General features: G+C 37.1%; 1 protein-coding gene across 1 annotated transcript in view; it reads right to left on the minus strand.

The window, feature by feature from the left end:
* Positions 1–3,750: 3,750 nt before the first annotated feature.
* PREP (prolyl endopeptidase) overlaps positions 3,751–13,333 on the minus strand; it is a 99,726-nt gene continuing 90,143 nt past the window's right edge. The window contains exons 13-15 of the mRNA XM_032184251.1: positions 11,059–11,190; positions 6,503–6,659; positions 3,751–4,212 (exon numbers count right to left, since the gene is read on the minus strand). Of these exons, the coding sequence (XP_032040142.1) occupies positions 3,918–4,212; positions 6,503–6,659; positions 11,059–11,190 (584 nt within the window). The 3' untranslated portion in view covers positions 3,751–3,917. The remainder of the gene's footprint in view (positions 4,213–6,502; positions 6,660–11,058; positions 11,191–13,333) is intronic.

Raw genomic sequence — 13,333 nt, forward strand, 5'->3', positions numbered from 1 at the left:
AGAAATGGCCAAATCACAGTTCGTCTCCTAGTCCAGAATTTCAGTTTATTTCTGCAGATGCCAGTAGCTACTCTAGCTTCCACTCAGGGACTCCATCACTGAGATCTCTCTGCCATGAATAAACTGAAGACATGAGATTATTCAGAAACTGAGTGGAATTATTCAGGAATAACGTTATCTGAGAACACACCTTGGCTATCTTCACAGACACAAGTACTGGAAGACCTCCTCTTCCTTCAAGGGTAAAAAAAAAAAAAAAATCAGAGGAATGCTTTTTCTTTTCCTGGCAAGCAATAATAGTAAGGCAGAAATAATTAAAAGAACACATGGAGAAATGAAAAAAGTTGCCAAACCTGGTTGTTCAAACAGCATGGACTATCCAAACCCTGAGAGGTCTGCACAAAGAGGCAATTTCACAAAAGCTGTCTACTAAAGACTTTAAAAGTAGGAGAGCTTGGCAGAAAATTGGGTGGTTGTTAATTAGCCAGGCTTCCAAGTGCCTCCCTTGGCCCTTCCCCCTAAATTCTACTCAGCTTGGAAAAGCCCTTTCACAGGAGAGGCTGTCAGGAACAGTCTATAAGCAGATCTTTAGGCAACCCTGAGGGGCTACCTCAGGCTAAAAATAAATAAACGACCTGACATAACCTTTCAAACAGAGATGTTTGAAAGCTGTTGCTTGCCGTATCGAATCCAAAGTACTGCTGCTCATATTTCTGCCTTCCCACAGACAGACGGCAAAGCAGAGCCAAGTCAAGAAATCCTGGTGAAACAGGAGAAGCTCTGGGTGCCAGGAACAGCTGTCTCCAAAATCTATCTTGAGCGTCCCTTATTCTTGTATATCCATCAGTCAGCTGCCCTTCTTCTGCCCTTAAATGTTGGCAGTTATATGGCTGGGGAGGGTGCAGCACCTATCTAAATTCAGGATTTTTTATTTTTTTTCCAGACACCAAAATTTAAATCAACTCAAATATGAAGGAATTCAATTGTCTTTTTCTGTGAAGAATATGAAGACTAAACTTTTTAAAAACTTCCAACCCTTTTCACATATATTAACACTGATGCAAATGTATTCTCGTGGGGGCAAAGATGACTACAATATCTTTACATTAGCTGTGAAGAATATCAGAAGGGAACGGCATACAAAAAGTTCATTTATTTCCACTTAAAATCAGATTTTGGTTTATGTAATATAAGCCTCTTACAGGACTTTAAAGATTTTTCTAGTTTTGATCTTGGAGCAAAATGTTGGTATCTGTTTTTCTAAGAAACGAGACTTTGAAAATGTATTTAGTTGTGATGAGGTTACCACGCACTGCACCCATCTAGTGAATTTTGCTTCATGCACTGGAAATTAAAGGCACAGAATACGGAGCCCCTCCATGAAATAGCATTTCCACTGCATAGAGAAGCTACCCTTGAAAGCAGATTAACTGAGATTTCGTTATCGTTTTATACACCAGAAATGGTTTGGTTCCAGGTCTATTTAATCCAGATCTTAAAGGCTTAAATCCCACTGTATTACAAGCGTATTACTTGCTCAGAGTTAATTATGGATTGCATTTGGGGCCATAATCCTTTCTGTACTGAAAGAAGCAATGCAGCCAATAGGACACCCCTGCAACATCACTTTCTGGCACCTGAATCCTGTACTTGGCATACCTGATTAAGATCAATTAAAATATTGAAATTAAGACCTTATTAGGGAAACAAAGTGCCTCACTAATAGAGATACCAGCATTCTACAGCGGGTACTCTTGAACATTTATTTTTTGAGTGGTGTCTCCAGCAAGCTAAATCCACTTTCAATACTATTGATTGCTACTCAAAGAGCAATGATTTTTCCACCACCCCCATTACTGGTCATCTGGCGTGATACGGAGCCATTCAGGGAACTAAGCTTCAGCAGAAAGCTTTGGCAGGAAAATGAATGATTTTTATCCTGTGCCAGAAGTTTCGTGTTTGAGCAGCTGAGTAAAACAAAGACCCGAAGAGACGATTGAGGTAGCTGTGCCCAAGGCATTGCAATTCAAGGCACCAATACAATTCACCTCAATGTCCAAGGAATGTGCTTTTCTACACACCCTGTCCTGAAAAGTTCTTGTCTTGGAGAGAAAGTTCTGTCCTCTTAATGGTACTGTAACATTCAATAAGAGGCCAGATGCTGCAGCCCTTGGGCGTTACCACCAGAGATGGCACTGCTCATGTCCTTTGTTCCTGCCACTACAGTGCAGCTGTTAGAAATTCCACAATGATCTTAGAAAATAGTTCCCGTGCCTATGGGAAAAGGGTGGGGAAGAGGGGCTGAGCTGAACCTGAAGCCTCTTTTCACAACCTGGATGGAAAAAAAAATCCCTGACTGTTTGTCTGATTGTTTAATACAGTGCTGTGATCACAATACATCAGTCCACAATATATCTGGCAAAACTGTAATACCCACAAACAGGCCCCAGATGACATACAGGGTTTTGCAGTATGGTATTTCATAGGAGAGCAGACTTCTTTTTTTTTTCCCCCTCCATAAAATCAGATTATGTATTATAAAGGCCTTGGAGGCATGATCCTTCCCGGACTGCAGGGGGAATCAGGAGAATTCTGAGAGCGTGAGAGAAACAGCGTGAACCTGGTGCGAATAAACGGCAGCCTACTCCACTTTTAAATACCACTCCCTCTTCTTCCTGGGCTGAGACATCATTTGCTTAGAGATAAAACTCTTCAGTCCAGAGTTAAAGTACCTGCCTTAGGGTCCAAGCACGAATATGACAACAAGCATGATCCTGGAAGAGTATATTAGTTTATCCAAAACTGGAAAGTGGCAGTATTTTCTGGAGGGGCAACAAGACTAGTAATTGGTAGAATTCCTTTTTGCTCCCCCAGATCAAAACCTAATTTGCTGCAGTGCATCAGAATTTAGACAGCTAGCAGGAAACATCTACTTATATCTACTTAATCGCTCTATAGCCCAAATCAAAGTCAGGAAATGGCAGCTCAAATACTGTGTGTGTCAAACCATTAAGGCGTCTGCCTACGTGCTTTTGTTGTTCTGCAGCCAGGACTAGATTATATACGTATCTTCAGATTTTGGCTCCTTAGAAAATATTCTGTCAGATGCATCTGGAATACTTAAATTTGAACAATCTGAACAAATGAGTGTCTGGTCTACTGTTAAGAAATAGTTAAAGAGCTAACAGCTGACAGGGAACATTGTTAAGTGTGTACGCATACCTGGACTGAGCTTAGAATGAGAATCTAAGAATTCTTCAAGTTTTTCTCTTCTATGAGGAAATAAATGACAGAAGAGAAAATCAGTGACAGTTTGAAGTCTTTTTAGAAAGAAAAAACAATTTAGCAACACTGTTATCACAGACTGTAACACAGTTACAAAGAGCATGAAATATAAGGTTTTTAATAATATTTGGGTAATTAATTACCCAGATTACCATCTCTTCAGTATTTCATGATTATCAAAGAACACTTTCAATTTCCATTCTTAAATAAGTTACTGTGTAAATAAAGTATGCTCAGAGTTCTTGTATGTGGACAGTACTTACATTTAATTACAGTTGACCTGGATATGCTTATTGGTGCAAAATACATTGAAATTGTTTACATGAAATCAGCTCAGCTAGCACTAACTCTGGAATCTAAATGCTCACAATAGCACTGACAGTAGCTCAGCTATTTATTTGAACATGCTACTTAAAACGTACTCTGAAACGCAGTAGAAAAGAAATTCAAAGAAACTCTAAAAAAAAAAAAAAAAAGGGAAGCACAGAAGATCAAAATTCCATAGCAGGTTGGATCAATAAAATATTAAACTGCAGTTCTTAAATGTAAGTACTACACCAAGTAGTAGTCTGGTTGGTCTTAAATGGTGTTAAAGCCCTTTTTTCTAAAGGAGACAGTAATAAACATTTTGCCTATTCAATCCAATCAAGATTTAGGCATCGTGCTATAAAAGCAAACATATCGGACACTTCTTCTATAACTTTAGCAGTGGGCTTTCCTGCTCCATGCCCAGCTTTGGTGTCAACGTGGATGAGAAGTGGATTGGTTTGTTTACGGCTTCGGCCCACAACGTATTGCAGAGTAGCAATGAACTTCAGCGAATGTAGAGGGACCACACGATCATCGTGGTCTGCTGTGAGGAGCAGCGTGGAGGGATACTGGATGCCATCTTCTTCTGGTAGTTTGACATTGTGAAGTGGAGAATACCTGAAAAAAGCACACAAAATATTCAGGTATTTTTTCCTCAAGACCCAACAAGAAGGTCCTCTCCTACTGAAATTGTCACAGCGCTCATAATACTACAGTTCTCAGTTGCAAAGGTCAGAATTACACCCCTGGCAAATGATATGTCATAGATCTCTGGCTCGCAAATGTAAAGCAAGTACATTTCTTTAAATTCAATGAGGCATATGCATACACCGTACAGAAATATCAAAACATCACAAATGGGCAACAGGGAAACTTGAGCAAAAGCTGTAAAGTTCATTGCAGGATCCATCCTACTGGGAAACAAGAAAATCAAGACTTTTCCCCAGCACACGTGTAGTCCAGGTCTGTATGTGAATAGCTTTTTTCCATGCAAATTTGGAGACAGTTTCTGATAGTAAGCCACAAGTGCTGTAGGCTTATTAAATTTGCTTCCTCTAATATTTACACCACTTTTGAACATGCATTAGGGAATACTATGCAGGAAACTGAAAGGAAACTGTAGGTTTTCCTGCTTTCTATGGAAGACTGATTCCTATTTTTTGATCAAGGAATAATCCGACTTACAAAAACTTGTTTTCATTGCAGGAGAATTTACTTTTTTTTAAAAAAAAAAAAAAAACACAAAAAAACTACTGCAGCATAACATTAAAAATATATCTGCATATATCAACACAAGATACTCTCAGATGTTAGAAATGAAATGTAATAGTAAGTCACAAAGTATTCCACCTAACCATTTCACACTTCATTTAGACAAATCTACAGCTAGAAATAGCGTTACATTTCTTAAATCAAGAGTAGGGTAGTAGTTTTCTTTTTTTCCCCTATTTCATCACAGGAAATACAAAGATAATTTTGCTTTACTTTTGAATCAATTTCACATGTGGATAAGTATTCGTACAGTAAACCCAAATTATTTTTAAGAACACATGACAACACTTGAACATCTAACCCAACAGATTCCTAGCTTTATTTTTTAAGTGGAAACGAAGAAATCAGAGAATTTGGAGATGATTTGTTTTAAAAAAAAAAAAAAAAAAAAGCTAAATAATGGTCAGCACATAGCAGTCTATTTGCCTTAAATACTTTGACAGTTGAATGCGAAACAAAGCAGCTGAAGTTTTCCCATCAAGAAATAAGTATTTAATGTATTGTCATGGAAGATGTTTTTAAAATTATGCATTTAAATTTTGTGAGTTAAGTATAATGAATACAAGTAGGTACAGAATGACCTGCTTTCTACGTATGTGTTCCTCCTAATCACAGAATGAATTTAAAAACTTTGCTTCCACTTTACCTCTTCAGAGTATCTGAATTCACACATATTCAGGTGAATTTTATTCTTCAAAATAATGAAGAGTATCTGGATCATTTTAAATCTTGTTTTGAAAGCTACTAATAAGATGAATTATGAGACTTGTTAATTGCTTTGTGCACTATATTTACAAAAAAAGTGTTTGCCACTGAAGCCTTAAATGGAACAGCAGGAGGCCTTGAAACAAACTAATTACAATGGGCCCAACAGACTCTAGCATTTGGATATGCCTTTTTTTTTTTTTTTTCTAAACTAAAAAACGTATCTAAACACTATTGCATTTCAGACAAGCCAAATTGTTTAGTATGTCTGAGGCACTCTCCAGTAATGTCAATCTTCATTACTAAAGGTATACAAATACAATAACAGGAGATGAGGTGCCAGAAAAATATTTTAAAATGATGGCACTCTCGGTCATTATTTGCCATATAAATACGTAAACCATTTCTGTTCGCACACAGTGTCTCTTTGATTTTTTTTTCTTCTAAATAATCTTTCCAGACCTTCTCAGCAAGAGGCTGAGAACTGAATTAATATCCTGTTGTGGTCTACTGCCATTCAATTCCTACAAATAAACCCTATCCACACAGTATAATATAATTCATAATGGTGATAGTCTATCCCCCATCATAAAAATACAATTTATGTAGTGGTTCACTTGAGTAAATTCTGTTGTTACAGCCTACAGTAGTCATTATTCAGAAAGAGTATCTTATAAATCATTAAAGCTGATAGTAGAATATGGTCTTTGAAACTATGGCCAGTTGAATCAACAGGATTTTGAAGACAGTTGTTCAAGCAAAGCTGACTTGTAAGGCAATTCTGAACTCCCTAAAACCAGTGTGGGAAAGGAGGAAATAATTCTGTGCAAGGATGAAATAATTCTTCAAATAGCTATTGATCACGACAACCTGAAACTGTTGATTAGAGTCTGCATTTTCAAAAGCACAGAAATATTTAAAAGACACTTACTTGCACAGCCATTCAAACTGCTCTTTGCAGTCAGAGCAACCATAGTCAGTAGTCCAAGCGTGGCCAATGGTGTACTTGTGGAACTTGAGCATATCCATCACTCCCACTTGGGCAATAACACAACCAAAGAGGTCGGGGCGCTGATTAGCACAGGCAGCTTTGACAGGAAAACAACTCTGTTAGTATTCTTATCTTAAAGACACTGCCAACAAGTTCACATCAGAACAACTTCTGCAGAGCTGTCTTTTATAAATGTGCAGTTTCTTTTCAAAAGAAAATATAAAACATAGAACTGTTAAGTCAAAACAAGAAAAGAAATATAGGTTCCCATACAGTATCTGAAGCCAAAGAACTTGAATACAATATAAAATCAATTACATAGAGAAGCCTGCCAGTGTCTATGCAATCAAATAGTCTTTTAAGCAAAACAGAAAGCAAATATACAAATGGGTAAATACCTCCCAAAGATGGCATTTTCAAAAGCTACTTCCCTCCTCCAAACATACTGTTCTTAGAAAATTGCCTTCCAAAGACAACACGTACTTTTTAAATAAGTGAGCTTTCAGATTACTGAAATTGAAGTTTAGTAAACCATTCACTTTCTAAACTTCTAATAATAGTGTCAATAAAGAAAAGGACATTAAAGAGAAAAAACTCCATTTACTGATGAAAGTTTTCCTCTGTAATTACTATGTAAATCCATGTGAAAAGAGTTCTAATAAAAGCAAACTATTAAAAAGCAGAGGAACAACCTCATTTTAATAAAGCAAATTAGTTTTTTTTTTTTAAATTATTTCCATCTTCCTGCTACTGGAATGGTAATTTCTTTAAGAATAATGCTTGCCTCATATTATAAAAATAACCAGAGTACTTTTCCATCTAGCTTAGCATTCAATTTACAAGAGTGGCAACAGGCAGATGCTGTAGGAAAAGCTGTAAGAAATAAAGCAAATACTGAGAGATTTCCCTGTACATTACCAGCTTTTGCAATTAGTTGGTTAGGTTTACCCTCAGTTAAGAGATTATCTGCAAGCATCAAAACAAATATTCTCCATAAATACAACTTTTTCCTTTCTGAATGTTTATTTATCTAGTGTTGTGATAACCTGTAGCAATGAGTTCTTCAATCCAACTTCTGCTGCTTGATTTAAATCTATTGCCTAAGGATTTTACATATTCCCCTACTTATTTGTAGCATAAGAAATAATATCACTGAGATTTTCACCAAACTACAATGGATCTCAGAATACCTTTCTTAATTCAGAGCTAATCACCGTGCATCCACATCTAGGCACAGTCATTCCCAAATTCTTTATCTTCTCATTTTTGTCCATTGTGAAAATGGATCGACTCCCATTCTTTGCTTTCTGCTAAGCAGGCTATTGCCTGCTTGTATCATGACCTTCCTTCCAGCTCAACAAGAACCTTCTTGCATAGCCTTGTGCAAGGGACCTTGTCAAAAGCTTTTGAAAATCCAATAACTAGAACACTGTTATAAGCACCACGTGCTCCCTGACTCCTTCAAGTAGCTTTAAGATTTGCAAGCTGCAACTTCAGCCTCAAAAATTCTTCCCTAGGCATGTCAACTATTATTTATTGCTTTTAATTAGCTTGCCTGTTACAGAAGTCAGATTTACCGATCTGCAGTTTGTAGACTGCCACTTTAAAAACTGGCATTACACTCATCCCCTTCTGTTCCTCAGATATTCAGACTTAGTAGTCTGCAATTTCACACTGGAGTTCACTTCAGATCTTGTGTGCGCACCATCTGGTCCTGGCAAGACGCTGCTTTTCAGTTGATTGATTTATTCCAAAACCTCTTCTGCTGATGCTTCAGCTTGAGTCAGCTCCTCAGAGTATTCCCCACAAAGACAGACTCTGGTGCAGGGAACTCCCCGTGCTCCCCAGGAGGGAACATCAACATAAATGGAGCATTTAGTTGTGCTGCTCTGCCATTATCTTTCTTTAGTGCTCCTTTTATAGATCATGACCCCGCAGATTCTCTGGCCAGCCTCTTGCTTTGATCTGCACAGAAAGTTTTTATTGCCAATCTTTTTGTTGTTAGCAATTTGCTCATCAATCTCCTGTGCTCCATCAGTCCCTGTCAGTTCACCTCTATCCAATTTTCTTCATTTCCATGTGATTTCTGCTTTATGGAAGATGTTATTCTACTTCTGGTCATCTCTGACATAACCACATGACTCTTCCTGGGTCCTTTCTGAGCCTTTTCCATAAGGCATATATGGTGTCTTAAATAATTGCTGCCTAAGAGGTCTTCATCCTTTTATCTCAATCTACTGATCAAATCCCTCCTTTTAATGTTATTTCCTTTCTTGAACAGAAATGCTGTTATAATAGGGAAAAAAAAAAGCTGAAACACCTATCATAAGAATGAATTTTAGTACCCTTCATTGCAGAGTCTCTTGAAGCACCATGTGTTGCTTGGGACTGGATCAAAACTCCTGCTCCTAGCTCTCTGAATTGTTACTTCAGTAAGAAAACACTTCCGGAGACTCATCGGTTCCCACTGCACCCCTTTAATTAGCCATAATTACATGCATTGATGAACTGTTACCTCGAACCAGAATTTATTCATGAGTTTTACCCCGCTACACATTGAGCTTTAAAATTTGGTACTAAAATAAGATTTCAGAACCTCAGAACTGTTTGTCCAAGCAAACACAAGAGGTCGAACACTGCATTTGCATGAAGGAGGTTTGCAGCTCACAGCTGTGCTGTTCTGCTAAGCTTTGGGATGCCACTCTGCAGGACAAGGAAGTTTTGTTTTGCAGCTGAATGAGGCTGCACTCCTCAGAGGCATCTCTTGTTAGTTAAGCCTAAAAAGGAAACAGTATTTTGGAAGAATGACAGTACTCTTCCTTGTCATTTTTTTCCTCAATAAATGAAAATTAAGAAAATCTAGCACTGTGTCCTTGCACCTAAAATATCTGTTATGTTCTCTAGTGTTGCAGGAACAGCTACTGCAAAATTTAGGTTTGCTTTGATGAAAAAACACTTCCGAGTATTTCCTAAATTCATCTAATTTTACCCAGTCAAGAAAAATCCCCATCTAGCTCTGTAATAGCAAGAAAACTCAGCTAGATTGTAATCTGCCTGCAATTGCAACTGAAGGTTTCTAACGCTAGACTTTTCACAGCAGAGAGGTTTAGAGTCACAGCACCTGTCTCACACTGGCATGCTGTGCACTCTGCAGATGTCACTTGCTTCCCCTAACCAAAACAAGGAGCCCAGCTGACTTGTTCAGGCAAAAACACAGATTTTTTGATGACTAAAGCTGGGTAGGATGAATCCCATCCTGAGTGAAACTAAAGTCCAAGTAAGCTTCCGAAAATACTGTTTTAAACAACATGTTGCATAGCATAACTGAATTTTCAGATATTTGTGCTCACAAATATCTGTTAGAGAGGATACTAGTTTACTCAAAAACAAACAAAAAATCAACAGAGCCAGTATTGAGCAGCAGCAGATAAATAGGAAGGAGTATAAAAAGCAGAGCATGCAAAGGGTGGTCCTAATAAATCTGCTCATTTCCTACAAACCAGATGTTTATGAACTTGAAATATGCTTTTTTTCCTTCTTATGAGTAGCTTATCTTTGTCATACTGTCACATGTATTTCATGTTGTTTAAAGAAATCCAAACAAACCTCAACATTATTCCTTTGCACTTCCTTCTCCTTTCAAGACTGAATAAAAACATTTCTTTTTCTTCTGCCACTTTTAGACACCGGGATATATTCAGAAATAAATTCTGTAGCTCTTCAAATACTAGTTAGACTATGAGATTTTTGTGAAAGCTTTTCTGAGAAGGCTATTAATTTCCTTGAATTTAAGAACACGGTAGTAAATTATATGTGAACAAGATGCCTTTGTAACAATGGTATTACGTTTACATAGTTTGTCAAAAGATCTTGTCTTTTTCAAGTAACCGTACTTGTATTTTGCATTTCATTTTGCATGGTTTTATTTGTGGTCCTGTTTTAAATCTACACAATTAAAGTGCAGTCAACGTTTTTCTGTACAGAGACCATAAATGCAGAACTGTCATGTTTTCATTTTCCCTCTAAGAATTGGAATGCATGACCACAGAAGACTGAATGAGAAATTGATGAAGGACTGCAGAACATGGGATTCTGGTTTATGCAACGTACAAAGTTTCCTGATCCTACGTAACAGATTTTCTGTTTGTTCTGTTATTGATTCATACTAATTAGCCTTAAGAAATAAATTAAAATAACTAAGCTTTTTTTTTTAAAGCATTCTTACTCTCTGATTTTACCATAGGGTTAGCTCTAGCACAGAAGTAATCATAAGCTTGGCTTTTTAACAGTCAGCATTTGTTAGAGACTGCAGAATCCTAATGTTCTTTGGGAATGTCAAATGAAGTGGAACTGAAGTGGAATTTAATGCTTGGTATATGTCATTGCGCTGACATTCTGGCAATCCTTGAAGAAGAGGATCTGATACGTTTTAGTCTGATTACTTTGATAAAGCCCAGGAAAGTACCAAACCCAGGAAATATACAAGCAGTCCTTACCAACTAATAGGCCCCCATTTGAGCCTCCATTAATAGTCAACTTCTTTGGAGATGTGTAGCCTTCTTTGATGAGGTATTTGGCAGCACACTGAAAGTCATCAAAGCAATTTTGTTTGTTGGCCAAGATACCACCTAGCACACAAATAAAACAAATCAGTTGAATCCAATTCCATAAAATCCATTTAATACCATCTATTCAGAAAACATGTGTGCAAAAATACCTGGGAACAGTTCCAGTTTCATGAACATTTTAATAATTGATACAGGTCAGAAAGACAGCAAAAACGAAAGATTCTATCAACACAGAGTATAAAATGGTTCTGTCGATAACTCTAATGCTTTCAGAAACTCTGAATAATACATACCTATACTGTGGAGTGAGTGCCAGGTAACGTTTCAAACCAGAAAAATTAAAGCTAAAAGCTTTGTGTTGCAAAATATAAACAAAATGACCACATACAATCCACCTGAGGTTTGATTTAATGGGACTTTAACAGCATTAAACACAGTGGCAGTTTCTTAAGGGAATAAAACTTCCAATTTGCTCCTATATAATATAAGGACTTCTAATTTCCTGGGCATAGAATATGTGGCTGGCAATTTACCTTTTTTTTCTATTATGCTTTCAAATCAGATGATATATGGCTGTGGTCAAATAAGGACTTCACTCTAAAGTAAGTGGAACGAGCTATCATCTGGAGGTGTCTCTATCTCCATAGTCCATCCAATGATCCCACACACTCGGCTTACCCTGGATGCTTCATTTCTCTGTTGCAAAAAGTCAGGTAAGAAAACTCTAGCCTTTAGTCATAGAGATCTCCTTGTAGGATTGGAACCAGCAATTTATTTTCTTAAAACAAACATCATTCTCACATTAACATGACTGTTGAAGAGAGACATGTTGGGACAATGAAAAATTCTTCAAAAGTGTGGCAACGCGAGAGAAATAAATCTTACTACTCTGCTTGAAGTTCTGATCTGGTGTAAGGTCAGAAGCCTGTCTATACAGTTAAACAGTCTTCTGTAATTGCTTTTAGAGTTAACAAAGAACAGATGCATATCTAATTTCGCAACTGCAATAAAAGACTTGGGTCAAAATTAAGCAGGAAATAGGTGGACTAAAAAAAGCATTATCATATTAAGATAAATTTTATTAAAACCTATTACAAATCAATTGGCAAATTAAAATTAATGAAGGATACTTCACCTTTAGCAATAATATCCTGCATCTGCAAGCTTATATAGCTTCTATTTATAAAACCATTACATCTTTAACTCAATTGTGAGGAAATGACCCAGACAAAAAGATACCACAGATGAAACGAAAAGTGACAGATGCAATGATCTGGGAATACCATTTTGTTTGATACAAAGTTATTATGGATTACTCCCAGTGCAAACTGTTGCATCATAAATATCACTGTTTTGGTCCATTTGCCTGACAACATCTCCAGCAACTTATCCATCAAATTCTTGGGATATTAATAAGGCATCATCGCTGAATAATGACTGCGTATGTTATGCAGCTGAGTGGGACTTCCTTCAGCTTCTTCCTCTAGTGAAGGGATGCAGAAAATTGTCAACAATCAGACAAGTTGACAAAGGCACTAAAAGGATTTAAAACTGTACTGCAAAAACATTGAGTAATACATCAAAGGTACTAAGAAAAAGGGAAAGAGATTGACAGAGTTCTGTAGCGAGTGACCTGGCTTCCCTGCAGCACTGAAGGCAGCTTAAAAAATGCCTGTCTACAAGAAGCTGGACCTCCTAAGAGTACAGAGTGTGTGATATGCCACTGCACTTGTGGAGCTGACTGAAGTTTGTATGAAAACAATCTCATTCTCTAAATAAAAAATGAAACCTGGCCTATTCATAAATTGTGCAAAACCAATCTGGTGATGTCTGTTTTCTAACATGCAAAGCTGGAATAGATGCATTTTGAACTCCAAAGTTCACACCTTCTGTAGGGTTCTGCAAATGGCTAGCTTCTTTCTGGGATACCAAGAAAGACAAAGTAGCCAGCTGGTGCTGCCTTGGGGATCTAGAACATGTCATGTGCATCTACACATAATATAAGAGGTAGGTGAAAGTGAGGCAGATCTCTTGCAAAACAGACAGACATTTTTGGAAGATAGTTTAAGATAAATAGCTGGATTTCCAAATGCTATAAGTTTAGGAAATTAATCTTACTTTAAAAAAATTAAGATTTTTTTCAGAAAATATTGTTTTTGTACAAAAATATTGTAATGTAGGTTGCAAAAATTCACTGAAAATA

Source organism: Aythya fuligula, chromosome 3 (assembly GCF_009819795.1).
Source record: "Aythya fuligula isolate bAytFul2 chromosome 3, bAytFul2.pri, whole genome shotgun sequence".
NCBI lineage: Eukaryota > Metazoa > Chordata > Aves > Anseriformes > Anatidae > Aythya > Aythya fuligula.